Raw genomic sequence first — 26,786 nt, forward strand, 5'->3', positions numbered from 1 at the left:
TTACTGAAGATTCCCTTGCAAAGGAGCAAAAGCCTTTACAAGTCTGAGTTCACTGAGGAAGACATCGAGAAAATGGGGGATACAGAATTCAAAACACTTCTTATAAAGCTTATTATCAACAGTGAGAAGCATGTAAAGCAGGCATTCAAGGAATTTAAGGAATATGTCGCTGGAAATGAATCAAATGAAAGCTGATTTATCAAAAATTAAGAATACAGTGGAGCCAATTAAAAGTACAGAGGAGAGTCTCCAAAATAGAATGAAAGAAGCAGAGGAAAGAATCTCAGAATTGGAAGATATTTCCTGTCACCAGGGGTAAACAAACAAAAAGCTGGAAGCAGAGCTGGATCAGGCCAAAAAAAAGTATTCAAGAATTGAAAGACAGCATTAAAAGGCCAAATATAAGAGTTATGGGAGTCCCAGAAGGTGCAGAAAGAGAAGCTGGGTTTACAAATGTATTTAGTGAAATAATAAGGAAAGATTCCCCTAATCTAGAGAAAGACTTGGGAAATGACATCCAGGAGGGATACAGAACTTCAACAGGCTTGATATAAAGTTATCTTCACCAAGACACCTGATTATCAAGCTCTCTTCAATCGAACATAAAAGATCCTTAAATGTGCACATGAAAAAATCAGCTGACATATAAAGGAATGCTAATTAAACTCACAGGAGACCTCTCACAGGAAACATTATATTTTGTAAGAGGATGGGACATGTGAAAGAATGAGGAAAGAAAACTGAGTAAAGGAAAAGCTTGAGAGACAGGTGTTTTCACAGGGGTTAAGACTCCTCTAGGCAAGCCTGGTGCTGGTTTGAGGCTTTTCTCCACCTCCAGTCAAGGTTCTTGCTTTCATGGCCTGGGATCTAGCAGGGATAGGTCCAGTGTTCCCACCACCCACATAGGACACTGAGACTGCCCGCAGCTCCTGACGTAGCATCATCCAGCCCTGGCTGCTGCACACATCCGGGAAGTTAGCAGCAGATGGAAGTTCTTTCTCCCTCCCGCCCCCTTCCCTTTCTTTCAAACTTTTTTTTTTTTTTGTACTAGAGAAGGGAAATGGTGCCTATTGTTAGAAGCAATTATAATAAATACAGGATTGTATTATTTTCTATGTTATATAGAGTAGCGAATTGCTAAACTCAAGGTTACGACTTCAAAACAGGCTGCCTTATGCCCCTATTAGTAATACTTTTTTCAGTGCAAAGTATATTCTCCCCATTCCAGCATCCCCCAAAATATTAACTCATTTTAGCATCAATGCTAAGGCCAAAATTTTATCTAAATGTGTATGGTAGAACAGGCTGTGATGCATCCTGGGACAGAATTCCAGCTCTGAGCCGTGAATCCAGACAGGGAGTCCCTGTTACAAAAGAGAGAAATTGGGAAAATAAGAGGGAAGGGAGTCATAGATCCTAAACAAATAATTTAAAAACTGTTTAAAAATAGAAGGAAATATGTGTAATAACTGACATTTTAATACCATTATTGTTTGTTGTTTTTTAACGCAATTCTGCCATAAAGAAGGAGTGCTATCCAAAAATAATTCATTTCCTGTAATGATAAAAAGCAGTTTTAAAATTTTAGAAAACACGCCAGTGGGTCTTTATTAGTTCACTTTCCCAAATTATCACAACAAATTGTTAATATGATGTGGTGTTGATCCAAACATTAAGGCTTTATCATTGAGTCGATGAATTGTTCCATTTATTTTCATCTGCTCTGTGGTATTTTGAAGCCTAGAAACGTTTCTTTCACTGTCAAAATTAAATTGACAGTACAAAAGATTTAGTTAGCAGGGAGAGTGACAGAGATGGGGAGAGAGAGATCCTTTTGCATCAGCTGGTTCACTCCCCAAATGTCCCAAACCACCAGGCACTGGCCAGGCTGAAGCCAGAATTCCATCCTGGTCTTGCACATGGCTGGGAAGAGGCCAGCTGCTGGAGCCACCTGGTCCTACCTTTGCAGGTACCTCAGCAAGGAGCGGGATCTGGAGCCGGCACCACGATATGGGACGCTGGAAGTGCAAGCTACAGCTTGACCCTCTGCACCATAACCCTGACCCATTACGGTACAGCTTATACCAAGTAAATGTATCCAGTGAAAATTTTGTGTTGTTTTCCTAGGTGCTTGAACATATACAGAATAAAACTAAAGAGGAGACCAACAGTCTTATACAGCTTATGGAAAAACAGTTTGATCAACTGTTTGCTTCTCTTGATTCCAGGTAATAAGTCAGTGAAAAATAAAAACTTGATCAAATGGAATTTTTTTTATATTAACATGGCATTTTATTTGTCTTGATGAGAGTATTACTATTTTCTTTTTAATCACTTTTTTAAGTATGCAGTGTAATCACACTTGGAAATTCTGTGTTTAACTTTTTAAGGAACTACCAAAGATAAAGTCCTATCTTACTGTGGATCTTTTTTTTTTTTATCTCCCTAATAACTGGTGACGTTAGGCATTATTTATTGATCATCTGTATATATCTGATTTGAAGAAATATTATTCAATCCTTCATATCCATTTTTGTTGCTGGACTGATATATTCTACGTATTAAATCTTTATTAGCTACATGACCTTATTTCCTCCTACTTTTTGGTAATGATGCCTTCCATGAAAGTTTCTAAATTTATTCTTTCTATTCTTGCTTGCACTTTTGGTGCAATGTCTAAGAAATAATTGCCAATTGGGAAGCATCCCCATTTGTTTTCTTCTGAGTGTTTGGAGCTTTCTTTTTTTTTTTTTTTTAAGTTTATTTGCTTTTTTTTTTAAGACTTATTTATTTTTATTGCAAAGTCAGATACACAGAGAGGAGGAGAGACAGAGAGGAATATCTTCCATCCGATGATTCACTCCCCAAGTGAGCGCAACAATTGGTACTCACCAATCCGAAGCCAGGAGCCTCTTTTGGGTCTCCCACACTGGTGCAGGGTCCCAAGGTTTAGGGCCATCATCGACTGCTTTCCCAGGCCACAAGCAGGGAACTGGATGGGAAGTAGAGCTGCCAGGATTAGAACCGGCGCCCATATGGGATCCCATTGTGTTCAAGGCGAGGACTTTAAGCCGCTAGGCCACGGCTTTAATTCTTTCATTTAGATCTTTGATTCAGTTTTGTTAATTTGTGTATAAATAGGATAATTAAGTAAGGATCTGATGTCACTATTGAAATTGTGTGTCTAGTTTGCCTGGGACCATTTCTTGAAAAGTTATCCTTGCCTCTTGGCTTACTATGTATATAAAGGCTTATTTCTGGACTTTATATTTGATTCTATTTATCTAGCAAAGGATCTTCAAAAAGTTGGTTGCAAATGCACATTATGTTCATGAGTTTTTAAAAAAAATTTGCACTTAAATCACCTTTTTAATTCAGTATTCCACAATGTTTTGAAGTTCTTAGAGAAGTATTACATTGTTTTGATCACAACAGCTTTGTAATTTGAAGTCAGAATATGTAAGTCCTCCAACTTTCTGTTTTTTTCAAAAAGTATTTGTTTGAATATCTGAACTATAGTGACCAAGGGGTCTTTGATCTGGTGGTTCACTCTCCAGATGGCTGGAACTAGGCAAGGCGAAAGCTAAAAGGCAGGACCTCCGTCCAAGTCTCCCCGTCAGTTGGGAAGGGCTCACATACTCACAGCATCATCTGTCTTTCCAAGCACATTAGCAGGTGCTGGATTGGAAACAGAGCAGCTGGGACTCCATTATGGGGCACAGGTGTATAACCACCTGAGCCAACATGCTGACCCCAGATTCTTCTTTTATCTATACAGTGTTTCCTAAGAATCCACATGACTTTTATTATGGATTTTTATATTCCTGCAGAAAATTTCTATGATTTTGTTAGGACAACATGGAATTATAGCTCACTTTGGTTAAAATTAATATCTTAATAGTTTTAAGTCTTCCTGTCTCCAGAAATGTGATATTTTTCTGCTCGTTTTAATCTTCTATTTAATATCTTTTGGAAATTTTGTGTACTTCCAGCATGTAATCTTTCACCTTGTTAGTTGACGTTATTCATAAGATATTACTCTTTTACTACTCTTTTAAAAGAGATTGTTTTGGTCATTTCATTTTAGGACTGTTCATTGTTACAATATAGAAAAACAGTTGATTTTCATGTGTTGATTTTATACCTTACATCATTGCTAAAAACATTTCTTAGCCCTGTACTTGCTATTTGTAGCATTTTGGGGGCTTTCTGCATTTAAGAACATAGCATCTGCAACAAAAGGTCATGTCTTTCCTTCAAATTTGAGTTATTTGTATTTTTTTCTTGCCTAATTGCTCTGGCTAGAACTTTTAATGCTTTATTGTGTGGAAGGGACAAAAGTGGATATCCTATCTTACTTTTAAGTATGTATGTCTATGGTTTATTTTCATTTTGTTTTTCATTTTAATTTTTAAACTATGTCAAAAGAACAGGAAATTATACAGAACAATGCAGTGAACAAACATTTAACAGTTTTTAACATTTGCCGTGTTCCCTTCACATACACATGCACATTTTCTGGAAAACAGGATGGATATGTTAATATCATAATGTGGGGTTCATGATAAAGTGGGGTAAAGGCATATTGTTACATACAGTGTAATTCAGTGATGGCAACTTTTATAAATACTTCCATACCAAATAATATGGCACATGCATTTTTAGTGCTAGTCACAACTGTTTTACATATAAAGGAAAACATATTTGTCTTTTTGTGTCTGCCTTATTTCATTTAGCATAATAGTCTCCAGTTCCATCCATTTTGTTGCAGATGTCAGGATTTCATCCATGTTTATGACTGAGTAATACTCCATTGTATATAAATGTCCTTTTTTTCGTCATGTATTAATGGACACCTGGGTTGATTCCATGTCTTTGCCATTGTGAGTAGAACGCTACTAATCATGACAGTGAAAATATCTCTTTCGTGCGCTGATGTCTTCTCGATATATTCCCAGAATTGGAATAGCTGGATTGTTTGATAAATGTATTTCTAGGTTTTTGAGGAACTTACTGTTTTCCATGTGGCTGTACTAATTTACATTCTCACCAAGAATTTATTAGAGTCCCCTTTCTCCTCATATTCACAGCACTTATCATTTTTTGACTTATAAATAATAGCAGTTCTAACTGGAATGAGATAATACCTGCTTTGTGGTTTTTATTTGCATTTCATTGGTGGTTCATGAAACAGCACTTTCTTATCTGTTCATTGGAGACTTACATGTCTTATTTTGAAAATTTTTCTGTTCTTCATTGCATTATTTGTTGAATTTCTTGAGCTTTCTCTATATTTTGAATGTAACTCCCTTATCAATAGCTTGCAAATATTTTCTCTTATTTCTCTTATTTCTTTGGCATGCAGGAGCTTTTGAGTTTGAATGATATAATACCATTTGCCTGCGTTTGCATACATATATGTATATAAAGCTCTTGTTTAGACCATTGTCTTGGAGGGTTTCTTATATTGCCCTCTAGTAGTTTTATACTTTTAGGTCTTGCTTACATTTATGTCTTCAATCTATTTTCAGTAGATTTTTGTGAAAGGTGTAAAGTACAGATCTTACGTCAAACTTCTGCGTGTAGAGATCCAGTATTCCCAGCACCACTGGTAGAACAGACAGTTTTTCCATGGAGCATTTTAGCACCTTTGTTAAAATTGGTTGTGGATGCGTGCATTTGTTTCTGGGATTTCTATTCTGTCCCATGGCCTGTGGGTCTGTTTTTGTTTAGGGCTTTTTTTTTTTTTAAGATTTTGTTTTTTCCTTCTTTTCAGTTAGAAGGAGAGACAGAGACCTTCCCTTCACTGGTTCGCTCCCCAAATGACTACAGTGGCTGGAACTGGGCCAGTCTGAAGCCACAAGCCATGCATGAGCTTCTTCTGGATCTCCCATATGGGTGTAGGGATCTAAGCAGCTGGTACATTCATTGCTGTTTCCCAGGTCATCAACAGAGAATCAGAGCAGAGTGGAGCAGGTCTCCCATGTGGGATGCTGATGCTGCTACTGCAGGCAGGAGGGCTTAGGCTGCTAGTTTTTGTGCTGGCTCCCAGGGGTCAGTTTATGTCTTGAACTCTGATATTGTGATACCTCTGCTTTTGTTTTTATTGTTTAAGATTGTTTTGACCATTTTGGTCTTTTGTATTTCCACATGAGTTTTAGAATTGTGGATCCGTTGATATTTTAATGGAGATTACGTTTAATCTCAGTATTTCCTCAGATTATACAGATATTTTGATAATATCACTTTTGACTTTTAGATGCAGGAGATCTTCCCATTTCTGTGTCTTCAGTTTCTTTTATTATTTCGTGAAAGTAGTTTAATGATTTTCTTTGTAGATGTGCTTGGTCAAAACTTATCCCAAGATATTTAATGTTTTTTTTTTTTTTTGTAGCTGTTATGAATGGAATTCTTTGGTGTTCTTAGCTAGACCAGTGTTGGTATGTGAAAGTGCTACTGCTTTCGTATACTGATTTAGAATCTTGTGTCTTCTCAATTGTAGTCTCTTGGTGAAATCTTTTGGTTCCCCCGTGTGTGGAACCACACTATCCACAAGTGGGGATGATTTTTTTTTTTGTCCCTGCTACTTCTGGCTAATGCTCCCAAAACCTTATTGCATAAAAGGGACAACAGTGGACATTCTTTTCTGCCTCCAGATATTAGTAGAAATGCTTTCAGCGTTTCCCCTTACACTGTGATGTTACCTGTGGGCTTGTCATATATAGCCTTTATTATACTTGGACATGTTTCTTCTATACCTAACTGAAGTCTTTTTGTGAATGAGTGTTGTTTTATTAAAGACTTTCTCTCTGTATATTAAGGTGGTCATACCGTTTTTATCCTCCATTCAGTTCATGTTGCATGTTTATGCATATGTTGAATCATCTTGCATCCTTGTGATAAACCCCAGTTAACCAGGATATCTATTGAATCTTATATATTACTGGATTCAGCTTACTAATATTTTGTTGAGGATTTTTGTATCTGTTTATCGGTAATATTGGTTTAAGGTTTTCTTTTTTTGTCATGACATCTGCACTTGGGATTTAGGTAATGCTGACCTCATCAGGTGGATTTGGAAAGGTTACCTCCTTTCAGTTGTTTGTAATAGCTTGAGAAGAATTAGTGTTTCTTCTAGAATTCAGCAGTAAAGCCACTGATCCCAGGCTTTGCTTTTTGCAAGATTCTTCATTGCTGATCTGAAATTTCTGTTGTGGTACACTAGTTTATGGGTCTGGTGCTGGGCCCAAGTGGACATTTTTTTCGATTACTTGAGTAAGTGAGCATTTTGAATCAGTCTAAAGTGCTGATGTAAGATTTTCTCATATGTGGACCCAGTGCGGTAGCCTAGTGGCTGGAGTGTTCTCCTTGCAAGTGCCAGGATCCCATAAGGGTGCAAGTTGTCCTAGTGGTCCCACTTCCCTTCCAGCTCCCTGCTCGTGGCCTGGGGAAGCAATCGAAGACGGCCAAGGCCTTGGAACCCTGCACCCATGTGGGAAACCCAAAAGAGCTCCTGGCTCCTGACTTCAGATTGGCTCAGCTCTCGCCATTGCAGCCACTTAGGGAGTGAACCAGTGGATGGAAGAGCTTTCTCTCTGTCTCCTTCCTTCTATAAATCTGACTTTCCAATATAAATAAATAATAAGAAAATAATTTCTCAGGTGTTTCTTGTACGTGAATCTTAATGTGGCTTTTCAGTCCCACAGTAGATACAGCTACTTTTATGCGTGATAATTTTCCAACGGGTGGCAAGCCAAGCCGCTTCTTGAAACCTTAGGCATTCTGTCATGTATCCCCACTTGTAATGTCTTGACCAAGCATCTGTAGCTCAGGTGTCCCTGCACATTAACTTGTGGCAGAGGAAAGATTAATCCTTCAGGATGGCTAAGACTTGCAGATAAGGTGTGTTCTCAGTGTGAGAAAAGTCAGTGCGAACTGTGTTCCTGCTTCCAGACTGAGACACCGCACCAGGGAAGGAATTGGACAAGGACAAGTAAAAATGCCGCCAAGTGTCCTGCCATGAGTTTGACTTGATTCAGCATTCACTTGATTTGTTATAGACATTTAGGGACCTGCCTCGTGGTGGAATAAGTCAAACTGCCATCTGCAGTATTGGTGACCCGTATGGGAGTTGAGCTGCTCCACTTTTTTTTTTTTAATAATCTTACTTAGTTGATTAGGGTACAAAGGGTCAAGGGCTGCAGGAAAGTGGGTAATACCATTGTTTTCACACTAATGTCATAATTTTTAACCTATATCTGGGGTCAGGGGAGAAACAGAGGGAAAAGCCCCACCCAGCCTCCCACCCATCCCAGGTCATGGGTATGAGGCATGTTCCGAGGGTCCTGCTCAAGCAGTTTTGATAGTTCAACAGTTCTGAATTGCTGCCAGTCTCACCATTCCAAGCACAATGAAACCTATTCAGAATCCACTGGTTGACATAATCTCTTCGTGATTGGGGTTCTGAGATCAGCAGGTCAGTTGGAGGGATCTCCAAAGAAACTTCATCTGAGATGATCCCAGACCTGATTCTTGTGTGAGTTTGTCAGTACAGGGTCTGGCACAGTCCATTGCCCCAATCAGTTTATGCACATGCTGGTCATTGCAATAGCTGGGTCAGTTCTGTTTCTCGCCTGTCTTCCACACAAACCAATGGGTGTTGCAGTCCAGCCTGATCCTGCCCACTTCATACTCAGCCTTCACGCAAACCAGTGGGAGCTGCAGCCTAATTGGGGCAATTCCCCATAACCCCCACCAAGCCTGCCCCCTACCCTGGTTCCCATTAATGTATGTACTGCAGGCTTGTTGAGTCTGTCTCACATCCCATTTAGCTCTCGTCATACATGTCAATGGGCATTGAAGCCTAGTTCAACCCAACCAACCCTACTATCTAGCCCACACTCATACTGGTGGGTGCCTTTCTGTCTAGCCACCCCTACTCCTGTCTTGGTTTTCGTGCTCTGCAGTGGGAGTGGTAACCCAAGAGGGAGGTGCCCACTACCTCCCTACTGGGCCACTCCCACTCCCGGATTATGCATTCTCCAGATGGTTCTGGAGTTTAACTTGACATATTTGGCCCCTAGTGCCAGCCTCTACCATCTGATTCTGCGACAAATCCCAACCAACCCTCACTTACTGTAATTTTGGCTTGCACCAGTCAGAACAACCAGCCCAACCTGGCCCTTCCCTGATCTAGCTCACATGAGGCCCACAGGTGTTATAGCTCTGCTTGGTCTGGTCTGCCCCATCCCAACTCATGCTCTCCAGTGGGAGTAGTTGTCCAGCAGGGGAGCCTACATTCCCCTTGCTGGCTTTGCCCCCTACCACCCTGATTCTTACGTGTGCTGTTTGGGCACTGCGACCACATCTGGTACAGCTCACCCCACCTTAGCATTCCATAATGTACATTGGTTTGTGTCTCGACTGTACCTGGCCCGACCCACGCTCAGTTCTGAAGCTCGGATTTGCCAGCGGTTGATGTAAATGGGTTCAGCCTGGTCTGCCCCCCACCTATGCTATATTTATGCCAGTGGATATCTTTCTCTGGCCTTGTCTGGGTTGCTCCCTCTTGTGATTCTTACACTCACCTGTGGGGACTGTATTCCATCAGAGGTGTTTCCCAAGCTCCTCCATCAGAACCACTCCCTATGCCAGATCTTGCGTGTACTGGTGGTTCCATGAGCCAGCCCTCATTGCTGGCCTTCAATCCGTTCCAGTTCTTACTGTTGGTTGTTTTAGCCCAGAAGGCTTGTCCATGCCCAGACACTGCTCACACATGGCTCAGTAGGGGCAGAAACCCAGCTTAGTCTGTCCTGCATTTACCCAGGTTCTCCAGAGCACCAGATGGTGCTGGTGTCTAGCCTGGCTTGGTGCACCCAGCCCCATTCCACACTTGTGCCAAGGGGGATCGCAGCCATATCTAGACCAGACCGCAGCCCCCACTCTAGCCCCCACACTCTCCCACGGAAAACCCGACCCAGCAAGGGTGTATTCTCAAAGCTCCCCAACCAAGTCTATTCCCAGCCCTGAATTACACACATGCCAGTGGTTGCTCTGACCCAGTTGGCTTACCCCCTCACCTGTCTCAGCCACTGCCCTCGATGCTGTGGCCTAGTTTTCCTGGTTTATGCAGACTAGTCAGTGTACAAGCATAGTTCGGCATGACATGTGCTCCATCGTGAATTCTATTCTTTCTTGTGAGTTGAGGTTTGCTTGGCCCTGCCCGATCTACCCCTTCCAGCTGCAGCTAGGCCAACCCCACATCCTATTTTAGGATGCACATTTGGGTGCTGCTGCCTTGACCTGCCTAGACTGCTGTCGGTTCCTTTACCCATAAGTGATGGCAGGTGCCATGGTCACACATAGCTCAGCCAATCACCACCCCAGCTCACGAACTAACCTGTGGGACTTGTATTTCCATGGGGTTGGGCCCACACTTCCCTCACAGAGTCTGCCCCTGGACCTAGTTCTCTCACATGCTAGTCAGTGTCTTGACCCTGCCAAGTGTGACCAGTCCACTATTCCATCACCCAGTCAGATACTGGTACCTAGCCCTTCCAGACAGACCCACATCCATAGCTTTGATATGGACTGGTGTGTGGCAGTCAGTGATGCTCTATGCTAACAGCCCATCTCAGGATTCCTAATTTGGCTGGTGAATCAGTCTGACCCAAATAGATCTTATGGACACTCCCCTCCAAACCATCAGATCTCAGTCCCATGCTTGCTCGAAAATTTCATGACCCCATTACTGGAAATCACCCAGAATGCATCTCTCACCTACGCTAAAACTGGCCTCATTCATGTGTGTCCCTAGGCAGCAATTACATATTCTAAAAACCCCAGAGTTCGCCACTGGGTGGCCAGCAGACAGAGCCTGGCACCATCTGGTGCACTAGTGCCCAAAGCCTAGGACTCAGTCACTGCCTTTCAGCAGTGGTTTTGGCCTGTTCCCCAGCATTAGGTCCAGCCTGGCTGGGGCACCCCCCACAGCTGCCACTCTGCAGAGAGCTGCTTTTGCCCCAACTCCAGGGCCTGAACCCCTCCCAAACTCCTCCTCCCGCAAAATGTCAGCAGCAGGGCAGTTGCTCGACTTTTGGTCCAGCCTACTGCTGATGGCCTGGGGCAAGTAGCAGAAGATGGCTCAAGTGTTCTGGCCCTGAGCCCAGACTTGAAAGACAGTGATGAAGTTTACAGTCAACCTGGCAGTGGCAGCCATCTGGGAAGTGAACCATCTGTCTAACCCCCCCCCTTATTTTTTTTTGTAACAAAATATATGTTTGTTAAATGCTTATATTTTACTCTGTAAAACAGCTTCTAATCTGCTTTTTTTCTCTTTTATTGTTAATAACATTGTATTATGTGATACAGTTTTATAGGCACTGGGGATTCCCCCATGGTGGATTCCTCCACCTTGCTGCGTAACCACAGTTCAAGTTCAGTTGAGATTCCTTCATTGCAAGCATATACCTAGCATAGGGTCCAGCATCTTATTGTCCAGATAAGTTCAGCAGCTTCTTGGGGAGACCTTCTCTGGTCTGAAGGTAGAGCTAACAGAGTAAAGTCCCAGTCAGTTAAAAGCCCCAACAAAACACCTGCAACAATATACAATGTTATGGAATTAATTGACATAGTATTGAGTAAACAATATGTTAAAAATAATGCAAGTTCAATTTTTCAAAACACATGGGTTGAGACAGTATCAATGACAGGTTCAAAAACAAACAAATAAACAAAAATTACAGGTTAGATTAAGGCAAACGTGGTATCTAACCTTTTGGGATTCGCTCATTTCCCTTAGCATTATAGTTTCCAGTTGAGCCCATTTACCCACAAAGAACTGCATTTTGTTTTTTTTAATAGCTGAGTAGTATTCCATGGAATAGATGAACCAAAGCTTTCTTATCCAATCTTCTGCTGATGGGCATTTCAGTTGCTTCCATGTTTTGGCAATTACTGATTGTGCTGCTATGAACATAGGGGTGCATGTTGGTTTGTCGTGAAACAGGTGTTTTGGATATATTCCTAGGAGTGCTATTGCTGGGTCATATGGTATGCAGATTTTGAGTTGTTTGAGTGTTCTCCAGACTGATTTCCATAAAGGCTGTACCAACCTGCAGCCCCACCAGCAGTGGAGTAGGGTTCCCTTTTCCCCGCATCCTCGCCAACAAATGTCGTTGGTGTTCTTGTTTATGTGGGCCAATCTTACTGGTGTTAGGTGGTACCTCATCAATGTCTTAATTTGGATTTCCCTTATTGCCAGGGAACTGGGGCATTTTTCAATATATTTGTTTGCCATTTGGGCTTGTCCCTTTGTGAATTGTTTGCCCATTTCTCGTGCCCATTTCTTGAGTGGCTTGTTTGTGTTGGTGTTTTGGTTGTTTTGAAGTTCTTTGTATATCCTAGAGATTAGCCCTCTATTCCCCAAACAGTGCGCAAAGATCTTCTCCCACTCTGTGGGTTGCTTTTTTACTTTGCTGATTGTTTCCCTTGCTGTGCAGAAGCTTCTTAGTTTGATGAGGTCCCATTTGTTTATTCTGTTCTCAACTGCTATTGCTTTTGGTGTCCTTCTTAGAAAGTCAGGACCTACTCCTAGGTCTTGCAGGGTATTTCCAACATTTTCTGCCAAGAGTTTGAAGGTTTCTGGATGTAGGTTTAGGTCTTTTATCCATGTAGATTGGATCTTAGTGTATGGTGAGAGATGCAGGTCTATCTTTTTGTTTCTGCAGGCTATCAGCCAGTTGTCCCAAAAACATTTACTGAAGAGACCTTCCATTTGCTTGGACTGTTGTTGGTCTTTTTGTCAAAGATTATTTGGCTGTATCTGTGTGGGTTCCCTTTTGGTGTTTCTATTCTGTTCCATTGATCTTTCTCTCTATTTTTGTGCCAGTACCAGGCTGTTTTGATAACCACTGCACCCCCCCTTATAACTTCATCTTCCAAATAAAAATTTTTTTTTTACAAAAAGTAGACCTTTGACAAAATTGCAGAATTCTTATAAGTCTATTTTCAGCCAGCTTTTTCCTACAGTTGTGTGAGTTTTTAGAAACATACCATAACTTATCAAAATGACCATTTCTCCTCTAAGTAAGTAACTTACTTTTAGATATGTTATGTGTATAATTGCCAAAAGGATTTTGGAATACATTTTTATTGTTGGAGCTTGACTCATAGGCTCTTTAGTGCTTGTAAAGTTATTTTGTGCATGTGTTGAAAGAGGGTAAGTAGAACTGACTTCATGTTGAAGAAATGAGAAAATGATTTGTGTGATGAATGAAATAAATGATTTACACACTATAATTTCCAATGCACATTTTTAAAGTTACCATAATATCATAGGCATTCAACAGATTTTTAGTAATGAGGCACAAGTAATCAAGTATGTCAATTTCCTAAGCAATTACTTTGGAATTTGTAATGAATTGATATCCAAGTTCTGGTTTAATGATGTATTTTTAAATCTCTTTTTTAAAAATTTGTTTGTTTTTATTTGAAAGGCATACTTCAGAGGGAAGGAAAGACAGATCTCCGAGAAAGATCTTCCATCTGCTGGTTCACTCCCCCAAAATAACCACAGATTGGAGCTGAGCCAATCCTAGGCCTGGAGCCAGGAACTGGGTCTCCCTTGTGGGTGCAGGGGCCCAAGAACTTGGGCCATCCTCCACTGTTTTCTCAGGTCATATGCTGGGAGGCAGAGCAGCTGGGATATGAACCAGCATCCATGTTGGATGCCTACGCTTAGGATGGAGGATTTGCCTGTTGAGCCACACAGCACTGGCCCCTAAAACCTTATTTTTTATTTATATAGTTTATATTTAGTAATGGGAATTTTTAAGTGTGTAAGTGGTTCCTTAGGAGAAATTAGTGCATATTTGTCTTTGTAAGGCCACAAATGACTACAGAGACACACACAGCTGCGATCTATCTTACTGTTGGATAGAATATGTAATGCTTCTTACCTCTGTACTTCTATAATAGCTGTGTTTGACATAATAATCATATCCCTCTGAAAAATCATTTTCTCTAATTATGTGTAGATTGTAGTGAACTGTAGTTCATCTCTGTTCAATTGGATACCTCACTTCATCATGTTATGCGTTGTCTATCACTTAGTAGGGCTGCTCTTTTAGCTACTATTCCTAATTATATGCCTTATTTAATCCTGTTACCTTATTTAAGTTACCCAACTGGTGAAATTATCCTTTGAAATATCATTTAGTTATTTCAAAGTTTAATATAAATGCTTATGAAATACTGAAAAGTAACTTTGGTGTCTTAAATGAAGGAAAAAGAAGCTGTGTGAAGAACTTGTAAGAAATACAGATGACTATCTAGCAAATTTGGTAATGGCTAAAAACCACATTGAGGAGAAGAAAAAAGATCTGGATGCAGCCATGAAGATTGCAGGAGAATTAAAATCAGCACCTTCTCTGAGGAGCTATTGTGATTTGAATCAGGTAATTTTAATAGCTTACAGGATGTACTTGGTGGTACTTTTTATGCTTTGCAGTCTAAAGTCTAAAAATTAACAATTAATTTATTTTTTAGGTTATTTTACCTGTATTAGCATAGTTTAGAGTTCGTAAGTGTTTTAAATTCTAAGAAAAACAGTCTGAATTAATTTAACCTTTTAATTATTTTTACCGCTTAGGGGAAATAGTCAAAAGGCTTTTATTGCACATGCTCTAAGAACTAGTAGAATGATTAAGGTGGAAGTTGAGGTTTTAAGGAAACTGAATAATAGAAAATGAGGAAAAATAATAGTAACGGGGGTGGCATTTGGGATTAAGATGCGTCTTGAATACCTACATGTCATATCACAGGCCTGGTTCTACTTCCATTCTGTCTTCCTGCTAATGTGTCTCTGAAAACAGCAGAAGATGGCCCATGTAGATGCTTGGGCCTTTCTCGCCTACATAGGAAACTTGGATGCAGCTCCTGGCTTCGACCTGGCCCAGCCACAGCTACTGTGGCCATTTGGAGAGTGAATCAACAGATGGCAAGTTTCTGTCTCTGTCTTCCTGCCTTTTAAATAAATACATTTAAAGAGGCGAAAATAGATAAGTTTAGAATATGTGAAATCTACATGTAGAGATTTTAGAATATGCATTTTCCACCAGATTTTTTTTAAAGATTTATTTTTATTTTTTTTTTATTGGAAAGGTGGATATACAGAGAGGACAGACAGAGAGGAAGATCTTCCATCCAATGATTCACTCCCCAAGTGAGCACAACGGCTCATACTACACCGATCCGAAGCCAGGCCAGGAGCCTCCTCCGGGTCTCCCACGCGGGTGTAGGGTCCCAAGGAAGCGGGGCTGCCGGGATAGAACCGGCACCCATATGGGATCCCAGGCATGCAAGGCGAGGACCTTAACCACTGTGCCACTGCGCCAGGCCCCTTTCCACCAGATTTTTAAAGGCCCTTCATATGCATAGGTTTCAAAAGTTTTGCTCTAAAATTCTCAATTATATATTTCACATTTTTTGAGCTCTTACAACAGTTTGAACTCTTATAGCTCCTTTTTGCTAATTTCTTCCTTATCTTCTAAGGGTATATATCCTGTTTTCATCTTTGAATCTTAAGCAGCATTTCATTTCCCATATCTAGCTGCTGTGAATGAAGTTACAGAATAGTAGTCCTAGCTCAGTGGCTTCCAGAACCTCTATAGAAGAGTTTGCTTCCACCCTACTTGGCCTGATCCTCTTCCAACTATAATTCTAAAAGCAGAAGTAGTCATTTTCTGTGTATTACACATGAAGCACTAGAAAGCCAAAAAATACAACAAAATTTGGTCTTCACCTTAGTTAGTCTAGTTGGGAAAACAATGAAAAAATGGGAAACATTTGAAGATAGGTGCACAAGTATAAATGAATCTGAGTTTTCTGTGATCCTGTAATTATCCCATTCACTAGTGTCTGTCTCCAAAAGAATCTCAATAATGGGGAAGATGTCATAAACACTTATTTGAATCCCTTCTTTTGAGTACCTGAAAATCTAACATTGACTGTGTTCATTAAAACCTTCAGGATGCAGTATCCTGAAATATTTCACAAGATTTGTGATAAATATGAATAACACACAAACAATAATTGTCTTTCAATTCTAGATTATTCGGACTTTGAAGTTAACGTTTGAGAGTGAATTGTCACAAGTTAGTTCTCTAAAATTAAGGAACTCTCCTAGGTAAGTAAGTCATAATCCAGAAGGCCAATAGGAAGTATAAAATATTGAAGTAGCAAATAATTATAGATTGGAGATTTGGGGCACAAACGTTTTCCAAGTTAGCAACCAAATTAAAATAAGTCTAATTTATAGTAATAATGTTTGATTGATTTTCATTTCAGAAAGTAATAAACTTAGAACACCGTATACTGTTGTTTTATTCTAGATTGAATATGAATTGCAGTGAGATTATCTGTACGTTGAGCAACATAGGAAAGATTGAATTTGAGAACTCAACGAAGTAAGTACTTACAAGGATGGTGATGTACCACTAGTATCTGACAGTACCTACATTGTCTGAGAAACAGCAATACTGATGATTAAACTATAGAGTCCAGAAGCTGAGAAATAGTGGAAAAAGTAGTTTCTCTAGTTGAATTATAGTATAATATATTTTAAAAATCTACAAGGAATCCGTGTTCAGTGATACATGTGTTAAGGTTGTTTTTGAGATTCACTGGGTCAGCAAGCATTGACTGCAGGTTATATTATATGTTAGATGCTAACACTTTATTGAGATACTTGTCAGAGAAATTACGCTAGCTAAAGGAAGACTGACACCTACACAATAGAATTCATCGTTGTTATGATGCTGTACAGAAGTAGTACAGGTCGAAGCGAAGGAATGATCAGTTCTTCCTGGGGTAATAAGGGACTTGAAAGGGGAGTTTTATTTCCTTTGCCCATGAAGTATGAATAGCAAATGGAAAGAAGGGCAAAATGGAGATAGGCATCTTAGAAAACTAATGCAGAAACAGTGAAATAGCAGGCCAAATTTAGAAAAGTATATATAATCTCATTCTGTAGAAGTATACCTCCAAGGATGCACAGAGACTAACTCCAGAAAACTCGTAAGTTGTGTAATGGTATGTGAATTTTAATTTTCTGAATGTATGTTTTCCACTAGCCATGAGCCATTTAAATAAGTATGGATTGTTTAAAGCTAAATAAAGTCTAAAAATCAGTTTCTTCGTTGCACAAGCTACATTTCAAGTGTGCAGGAATCACGTGCGTAATGGCTTTCTGTCAGTCTGTTTATGCAGTTTATAACAAAATAGCTGATACTACATCATTTGTAAGGAACAGAAATCTGTTTCCTCATAAGTTTGAAGTTTTCCGAGTACAAGAAGAATGTACCAGAACGTTTCATTTCTTGTGAGGGCTCCAGTCTCTGTTCCCAAGATGACATCATGAATTCTGAGTCCTCATGTTGACAGGAGGGATGGAAGGGCAGAAAGGCAAAAACACTGTTGTCACCGCTTGGTGGAAGAGCAAAACAGCAAGGGAAGAGCCTCATGTAGTCCCATAAGATGCTAATCCGTTCCTGAGGGCACCGCCCCCAGAAGCCCCACATGGAAAAGTTCCACTTGGATCCTGCAGTGAGCATTCAGACCATTACATCTCCCATAGTAAACAGTGCAGCACACTGCCACCATCAGTGAAGGAACCTCAGACCGTAAGCTCTGGATGGTAGAAAGTTGCTGGAATGGTTTAAGCATAAAGTAAAAATAATGAGACTGTATTTCTAAAAGAGAACTCCAGCATTTAGATTATTTGACAGGTGATGGTGGAGACTGGAGGCTCAATTAGTCTGTTGTTATCAATACACTCTACAAATGAGAAGGACCCAGACTTAAGTAGAAGCAGTGGACCAAGACTTAGAACAAATACAGATAAATACTCAGAGAAAAATAATAAAACAGTAATGTTTGAGTTTGAAAGTGAAGAAGAGGAAAGCATCCAGCATGGTTTTGTCAGCAGAGTTGGTGGTTTCTGAAACTCCAAAGACTCGGACTACAGGAAGGAAAGTCAATTGGAAAGAGAACGTTCTAGACCTCTTTAGTTGTACCATGGTGCTTCAAAAAGTTCATGTAAAATGGAAGTGAGAGTTTTGTAGGAACGATAACGGTGGATGGAAGATTCTCTTACTCCCTTCATTCTCTCTCCCTCCTTCCCTTCCTCCCTGCCTCCCTGCCTCTCCCTCTCTCTTCCTCCCTCTCTCCATTCTGTGTGTATATGTGTATGTAAAAAGTGGTACATGTGTGCTGAAATTTAACAAGAGATCGTGGGCTTAATCTTGGTTTAAGAGTAGTTATAATACAAATTTTGTAGAAACTGCCTCCCATCAGTGTGAGTTCATTCACTTGTAGATGGTTTGTCTGTAGGATTAATGGTACTTCCAGTGAATATCATGTAAGTTATGCTAGGGTTGAGCTGATCTGGCCCATAGCCTTTTATCCCCCATGATACAGTTTCATGAGTATAGGGGTGCCTCCCTCCCTCTTTTCCCTGTTTTTCCCTCTAGCTATTTTATCCCCACTTCAAGTCCCTAAGTAATAGTTGAAAGTTTTAACTTTCTGTTACTGAAGTGTATTGTAGCATTTTAGGTATAGGGAAAGGTTAAAAAATGATTATCACATTGCAGAGGTGTATTTAAATGTTTCATTGGGAGTCCTACTTTTATTCAGAAGGAGAGATGCATACTACAATGTGTATTTACTTCGCAGTATGCTAATCTCCACTATACAGTTCATCTGTGAAAATATATGTATATACTTGACTATCTCTGTTTTGTATTTTACATGAAGGCTGTCTTATTTCAGAGAGAACATCTGATATTTGTCCTTTGGGGACTGGCTTATTTCTCTATGCGTGATGGTCTCCAGTTGGGACCATTGTGTTGCAAATAGAAGGATTTCATTCTTTTTTTTTTTTCATCTTTTAAAAATTTATTTTATAGACCAATGATTTAAATTGGATACATTTGGGCAGGGTAGATATTTGACATGAAAAGTAGCTGTATCAGAACGGGCACCAGAAAAATAGCAACTCATGTTACACATAAGAGCTAGAAAATATTTTTCTGTCTGATCACGTTAAGTGTTACAAATCCTGAGAATGTTATCCGCTGAGCAAATCAAGTCCTACCTTGTAATTAAATGTTACTTGGAAATAATCCTTTAAAAAAGATTTTGAGGTACAAATCACCTTTGTATTAAACATGAGTCTTTTCTATTTTACAAAGAATTTAAACAAATATAGCAAATAATTACGATTTGGTGGCCTTTAAGACAGCGATTAGTCAGGCTCCAGGACACACTGTTCCACTATTTCCCGTAGGTTGGGGTTCTCCATTGCAGCAGCCACCCGCTCTTTGTCATTGATCTGCTTATTGATGTCTTCTTCTGTTGAGTGAGTTCCTTCAGAAATGTAGATCTCCAACTTATGTTTAAATGGCAAACATCTCTGAAGTTTTACTCTTAGGCATAGCCCAATAAGAGTTGCCAAAGAGCAATGAGGTACTGTCGGTGTGAACCTGATGACAACCAGGTAGTCGTCTTCATTGATCTCCTGAACCTCCACGCAGCTTTCCGTCACCACTTCCAGTTCTTCCAAAGTATTGGGCTTTTCTGGGTCCCGGATAGTTCAAATCAAATCATAAACCTCTAACGCTTTCTCTTCCATGATCCGGGGCTGCCGGGCAGCTCCGCTCTCAGAGAAGCCTGAGAGCCACAGGACTCTCTTCAGCGTCCAGGAAAACAGCCCGGACACCCGCTCCATCCTCATGTTCCGCCATCCCTGGCGGCTCAGGATTTCATTCTTTTTTAATGTAGTATTCCATAGAGTAGGCGTGTGGGTTTCTTTATCCATTTTACTGTTGATGTGCATTGGGTTGTTTCCATGTCTTCACTGTTATGAATTGTGCTGCTGTAAATACAGGGTTTCAGGTTGCTTTCTGATACGCAGATTTCATTTCATTGGGATATGTTCCAAGAAATGGGTTAGCTAGGTTGTGTGGTAAATAATGCTTAGCACTTTCCATATTGATCCAGTAGTGGCTGCACTAATCTGTACTCCCACCAACAGTGGAGTATCCCCCCATCCTTGCCAGCAGTTGTTGTTGTTGGTTTCTGTATATATCCATTCTCACAGCAGTTAGGTGCAGCCCAGTGTGGTTTTTACTTGCATTTCTGTAGTAGCTAGGGAACTTGAGCACTTTTTCATGTGTCTATTGGGTGTTTGAGTCTGTTCTTTTAAAAAATGTCTGCACATGTTCTTACCTATTTTTTAGCAGGCCTTTTTTTCTTGTATGAATTTTATTTTTGATAATTTTTACATACTTGATTCAGGAGCAACGGGTCAGGGGCTAGAATAAAGTGGGTGAGATCATTGTTTTCACATTCTCTTCTTGCTGTATCTGGGGGGAGGGGAGAGATAAGGGGAGAAGCCACACCTGGCCTCCCAACCATCCCAGGGTCCCCAGTGTGGAGCATGCCCTGAGGGGTCCTGCTCAGGTGGTTTTGATAGTTCAGCAGTTCTATGCTGTTGCCAGTCTTGCCACTCTAATCACAATAAAACTTATCTGAGTTCTACAGTCCACTTTAGAGTCTCCATTTGCCCAGGTATTCACTGCCAACACTTGGCTAGGGTAGTTGATCGATTTGTTCTGTCCTCCATCCTCTGTTATCGTACCAGGCGTCCTCTGCAGGCTCCAGTATACTGCCATATCCTCCATGTGCACCTGGATATGCTGTCCACTGCTCCATCTAAACTACTGAGGAGGCCCAGCTCTGACACATGCGCTCCACGGTCAGACCATGAAACCTGCAGTTTTCTCCATGGTTGGAGCTTTGAATCCAGCAGTTCAGTTGGGGGGTTTCCCAAAACAACTTTATCTGAGGTGATCCTGGACCTCATTCTTGTGTGTGCATACCAATACAGGGTCCGGCACAGTCTTAACGGAGCTTTTTGCTCTTGCTGTTTTTAAGTTTCTGAAGCTCTTTATAGATCCCTATCTGTTACATAGTGTGTAATGAATTTTTCCCATTCCACTGATTGTCTCTTCACATTGTTGTGTTTCCTTTGCTATGCAAAAGCATCTTGGTTTGATATAGTCCTAATGGTTTATTTCAACTTTAACTGCTTGTGCTTTTGGTGTCTTTTCTAAAAAGATTTTGGCTACACATATATCTTGTAGCATGTTCCTTCTGTTTCCTGATGGTTTCTGGTGCAGATTTAGGTCCTTGATCTGTTTAGAGGTGATGTTTGTATATCCTGAAAGATGGGGGTTTTGTTTCTCACCTCTGCAAGTGGATATTTAACTATCCCAACATCATTTTTTGGAGAGACCAGGCTTTCTTTGGTTATTTTCAGTCCTCTTGTCGAAGATTGGTTAATTGTACATCTGTGAGCTCACTTCTGAGGTTTCTGTTCTGTTCCACTGATCTTCTCTGTTTTTGTACCAGTACCAAACGGTTGGTTACCACTGCCCTGTAATACATGTTGAAATCTGGTATTGTGATTCCACCAGCTTTATTTTATCATTTAAGATAGCTTTTAGCTATTTATCATCTCCTGTGTTCCGTAAGAATTTTTGCTTTGTCTTTTCCAGCTCTGAGAATGTTAGGATTTTAAGCTCAGAAACATGCACAAACATACTCTAAGGTAAACTCAGGAAAAGTGACTTCACAAAACTGATCTCAAAGTGTGTCAGTTTAATTTAAGAGGCAAAGGCAGTTGCTAGCAGGGCCTGGAGAATTTTGTTAGCAGCTTCAAGAGAATGAATGAGAAGCCAAATTATCAGTAGTTGCTTTGTTTGCAGTCTTGCTTGGAATAAAGGGAATAAAAATGATCAAATATCTTAACAGTATTAAGCTAAGACAGCCTAGTGTGTTCCTATCCACCAGAGAGGAAACCTTCAGAGGAACTGAGATAGCACGGCTGCGACCCAAGTCTCCTTCCCTCCAGTGACATCTGCAGCATGCTTGCCTTGCTGACTTGATTATTTTTGCTTATTTAATCAATAGTATTAAATATTTTCATAATTTAACTATGGTCACCATCCAATTTTTTGAAGGTTTATTTTTATTTGAAAGAGTTACAGAGAGGAGAGACAATTATTTTCCATCTGAAAGTTCATTTCCCAAATGGTTGTAAGAGCCAAAACTGGACTGGCCTGAAGCTGGGAGCCAGCAGCGTCTTCAGGTCTGTCACCTGAGTGCAGGGTCTCAAGACCCTGGGCCAGCCTCTTCTCCTTCCCAGGCAGTTAGCAGACAGCTGACTCAGAAGTAGGACATCCAGGAGTCAAGCCAGTGCCCGTGTTGGATGCCTGCGCTGTAAGCGGGGAGTCCGCCCCAGCCCCCTCCAAGGACTTGGTGACCATTGTTTGCACTCGTCTTTCAGAAGGTGCTTGAAGTTTTGTTCAAAGTATGTTAATTATGCTCCTGCATACTCAGATTTGGAAAATACCGATAAAGATGTGTCGCTGCTATATTTGTTGATTTTGTTTCTAAAATAGCTTCTTAAACGATCCTAGATTGGGGCAGGCATTGTGGTAGAATGAGTAAGCCACTGGGGGCAGATATACAGAGAGGAGGACAAATAGAGAGGAAGATATTCCATCCGCTGATTCACTCCCCTCCCCAAGAAGCCGTAACGGCCGGGGCTGCTCAGATCTGAAGCCAGGAACCTGGAGCCTCTTTGGGGGTCTCACATGGGTGAAGGTCCCAAGGTTTTTGGCCATCCTCAACTGCTTTCCCATCAGGGAGCTAGATGGGAAGCGGGACTGCCAGGATTAGAACCAGCGCTCATATGGGATCCTGGTACATGCAAGGCATGGACTTTAACCACTAGGCTACCGTGCTGGGCCCCAAAATATAAGTTTTTTGAGACATTTCTCATTTCTTTATAAAGCTTCTATGTTTGTAGATTTGACAGCCTGAACTTTTATGGCTGGGTAAATTTAGAAATGTACAGAGTAGAGCAAATATACATAATTAGCTATGGACTAGTGGTTATTAGATAATCATACTGAGGAAAATCAGGTTAATGGTCATTACTATCCTTGGTGGTTTTTTTCTGGTATTAAAAGAGGAAATAATATTTAATGTTTTAAATTTTTATTTTCATTTTTGTTTGAAAAGCAGAAATCCTGTCTCTGGAAGTTTACTCCCCAGATACCCACAATAGCCAGGGATGGACCAAACCAAAGCCAAGAGTCTGGAACTCCATCCAGGTCTTCCCGTATGCATGGTAGAAACCCAAATACTTGAATCAGCCAATGCTGCCTTTCAGGGTACACATTAGCAAACAGCTGATTCAGAAGCAGAGGAGCCAGGGACGTGAACCAGGCCTTTCAGTATGGACTATGGACATGGCAAGGCGTGTTTTCACTGTTTCATCAAATGACTGCCTCTTGAGCCTGGTGCTGAAGCCTAGCGGCTAAAGTCCTCACCTTGCATGTGCCAAGATCCCATAGAGGCGCCGCTTCATGTCCCGGCAGTCCCGCTTCCCATCCAGCTCCCTGCTTGTGGCTTGGGAAGGCAGTCGATGATGGCCCCAAAGCCTTGGGACCCTGAACCCCCCTATGGGAGACTCGGAAGAGGCTTCAGGCTCCTGGCTTCAGATCAGATCGGCTCTGGCTGTTGCAGCCACTTGAAGAGTGAATCGGCAGATGGAGGATCTTCCTCTCTGTCTCTTCTCCTCCCTGTATATCTGACTTTACAATAAAAAAATAAATAAATAAATCTTTAACAGAATATGGCTTTACTCTGTTCAACCCTGGTCTCATTGGCTAACTCCTGAGAAGGAGAAACGCACAATGATCAATCTTAAACCGGGAATGAAGCAGCCTGGCCTAGCCAAGGTCTGGCTACGAAAGATCCCAGCAGATGTCTCTGTGAATGCTGAATGTTTAACATTTGATTGTGGTGACCATTGTGCAAATGTAAGGTTTTTAAAAAGTCAAATTTTATGATGTGCAAGTTATCCATTTAGTAAAACTGAAAACCACCTTTAGGACACCTAGACAACTTGACCGTTTGTATACTGTCATAGGGAAAGCAGTGGCTCGAAGGTGGCTTTGAAAACACTGTGAACTGATTCAAAGAGGCCAGTTTATACCTCTGTGTTTTTAAACAGACACCATCCCCAAGAAAATGAAACCGTGCAGAATGCTCAAAAGAAATACAATAAAAAGGAATTTTGTTGTCCTGATACGTACCTCTCACCTGAAAAGAAAAAGGCTGACATGACTCTCCTAAGCAGTGAAGCCCTGGAGACCAACAGCGTGCACTTAGACGTCAGGAACACGCAGCCGCACAGGGAGCTTGTCACAGCGACACCCCCTAAAACCATCGCTGTGCTGCCTCAAATGGGATCCAGTCCTGATGTGATCATTGAAGAATTTATTGAAGAAAACCTGGAAAGTGAGTGAAAATAAGAAAAAAACATGGCAGAGGGGGTAGTGTTGGAAATGCTAAATCTGTAACTAGAAGCAGTTGATACCTTTTTGTTCCATTTACTTGACAGAAACATTGCTACTAAAATCTCTTCATTCTGGGATAAAAAACTATGAATTCAGCTCCTACGCACATTTTTTAAAACTTGAGACCGTTTTTAATTACTTCTTGATGATTGACTGATTTGCAGGTCAGATCTTCCCTCCTCTAGCTCACTCCTAAGATGGCTGCATGGGCAAGGCAGAAACCAGGATTGGCTCCAGGTCTCCCGTGTCGGGGCAGTGCCCTGGCTGGTCGGACCATCTTCTGCCGTTCCCATGCCAGTAGCAGCGAGCAGGCTTGGCAGAGGAGTGTCCCTCACACAGAGTGCCAGTGCTGCAGGAGACAGCCTTACGTGCTGCACCACAGCAGCCCACTGTTCATTTAAATACCTCTGAGCTATACTTTCAATATTTGTTTCAATTAGGGTATTTGACGGTTTTTAATGTTCCACATATAAAATCTGTAGGAGCTATCATGACCACACTTACTACTGCAGTGTGAAACTTCAGGGTTTTGTTTTTTTAAATACTGTCACGCTAGTATCAACCTTTAACCAAATGAATGAAGTTCTCTTCCTTGTCTTGAAGCTTGCTCTGCAGATGGTCTTGTGGAGGCACCTAGTTACCCAGAAGAACCTCTTCAGAAAGAACCAGCTGTCTGTGTTGGATCCCAGACAGGTATGGTGTTTGAGCTTACTGTTGACTATCACTTTGTCTTGTGTTTTAGCTCTTTTAGGTAAAATATTTTTGAGATTTATAGTACTTCTCACAGCTGTGCCCCCAGTTACATCTGCTTTCTTACGTTGTCTTCTTATGTTGTTTATATTGTCTTTCTTATGTTGTCTCCTGAGCACTCCTTTTACCTACGTAAGATAGTTAAAATGGGCACCCTTTTGTCCAGTTTCTGTCATATGTATATGCTAGTCCTTATTTTTTTAATTGTGTATTTAATTCGATTTTCAAAATATAAAAGTACTCTGTGAAATTGCTGCCACCCATACTCCAGTTTGTTTAGTCCTTCTCTCCATAAGTGGAATATTTTTGTTACTTTTCTCACCCTGTATGTGTGTATATATATTCTACATAAAAATAACATGCTGTTCACTCTTAATTCATTTTTTACCTTTGCTGCTTGACATCATACTTCATAGTTCTTTCTGTATCAGTAGAGACTGTTGGCTTAATTACTCATGTATGTACAAAGTTTTCTCACTGTCTTTACCTTGATTCTATCTCCACCAAAACACATATATTCCTCAGATGCCACTCAGTACTTTGGCTTTGCCAAGATACTTTTTGTATCTCACTAAACTGATTTGTTAAAACTTGAGAGGCAGAGGCTAGTTAACCCCCACCCGTGACATTTCATATGGGCTCTGGTTGGTGTCCCTGCTGCTTCATTTCTGAGCTAGCTCCCTGGCCTGGGAAAGCAGCAGAGAACAGCCCAGGGTCTTGGGCCCTGCACCCATGTGGGAGTCCTGGAAGAAGCTCCTGGCTCTAGTTTCCTCAACTCTGACCATTGCAGCTATTTGGAGAATGAACCAGTATATCGAAGATCTTTTTTTTGTCTTTCCCTCTCTTTTTGTAACTCTTTTAAGTAAAATAAATCTTTAAAAACAAAATGCTTGATTAGAGTAGCCATAAACTATATTAATTATGTAAGTACAATAACAAAATTTAACTTGTTTTGTCTGCTATCCTAGAAATTGATTATAATCGGTGGAGTTCTGATTTAGAAGTTTTATCATAAAATAAGTATTCTGACTTTAGAATCTGAATTTCACATGAATTGCAGTTCCATTTATGTAAAGTATTTGTAAGTAATATGAAATATCTATAGTTCACATTACAAAAGAATTCACTGATCTAATTTTTTGAAGTAATCAGTTATTTGGGATTTGGACTCTTTTTATGAAACCCAAGTATTCTAGGGTTGATTGCCACAGACAATTGTTTTTAAAGGATTTTATAGTTGTAGCTTTGTCTTCTGTCCTAATGCATGGTTTATTGATGTGGCTTAAATGTTTTTCCTGATCTAGATTCTCCGGAACTGGTTTTTGTAAGCCATGTAATACATCCTTGCCATTTCTACATTCGGAAATATTCACAAATAAAAGATGCAGCACTATTGGAAAAGAAGGTCAATCACTTTTGCAATAATAAGTTACCCCTTGATCCTTCATACAAGTTGGAGCTAGGTAATAAAATATTAATCCAAGTTAAAATATCAAGCTTATTTAAATAGTATAACATCTAACCAACCACATAGGATTGTTATAA

The 26,786-nt window shown here is 40.5% G+C and overlaps 1 protein-coding gene and 1 pseudogene across 2 annotated transcripts in view; one reads left to right on the forward strand and one right to left on the reverse strand.

Moving 5' to 3' along the window:
• LOC121161740 (RING finger protein 17-like) overlaps positions 1 to 26,786 on the forward strand; it is a 106,774-nt gene that overhangs the window by 20,505 nt on the left and 59,483 nt on the right. Inside the window, exons 6-11 of the mRNA XM_040988343.1 lie at positions 2,128 to 2,228; positions 14,285 to 14,456; positions 16,110 to 16,186; positions 16,392 to 16,466; positions 24,146 to 24,432; positions 26,546 to 26,704. Of these exons, the coding sequence (XP_040844277.1) occupies positions 2,128 to 2,228; positions 14,285 to 14,456; positions 16,110 to 16,186; positions 16,392 to 16,466; positions 24,146 to 24,432; positions 26,546 to 26,704 (871 nt within the window). The remainder of the gene's footprint in view (positions 1 to 2,127; positions 2,229 to 14,284; positions 14,457 to 16,109; positions 16,187 to 16,391; positions 16,467 to 24,145; positions 24,433 to 26,545; positions 26,705 to 26,786) is intronic.
• Positions 18,929 to 19,807, reverse strand: LOC121161741 (annotated as a pseudogene). Its single transcript, XR_005884714.1, has one exon. The product of XR_005884714.1 is annotated as a cytosolic iron-sulfur assembly component 2A-like (transcript).

This window comes from Ochotona curzoniae, unplaced genomic scaffold (genome assembly GCF_017591425.1).
Source record: "Ochotona curzoniae isolate NIBS_2020 unplaced genomic scaffold, NIBS_Ocur_1.0 contig_4838, whole genome shotgun sequence".
Lineage (NCBI taxonomy): Eukaryota > Metazoa > Chordata > Mammalia > Lagomorpha > Ochotonidae > Ochotona > Ochotona curzoniae.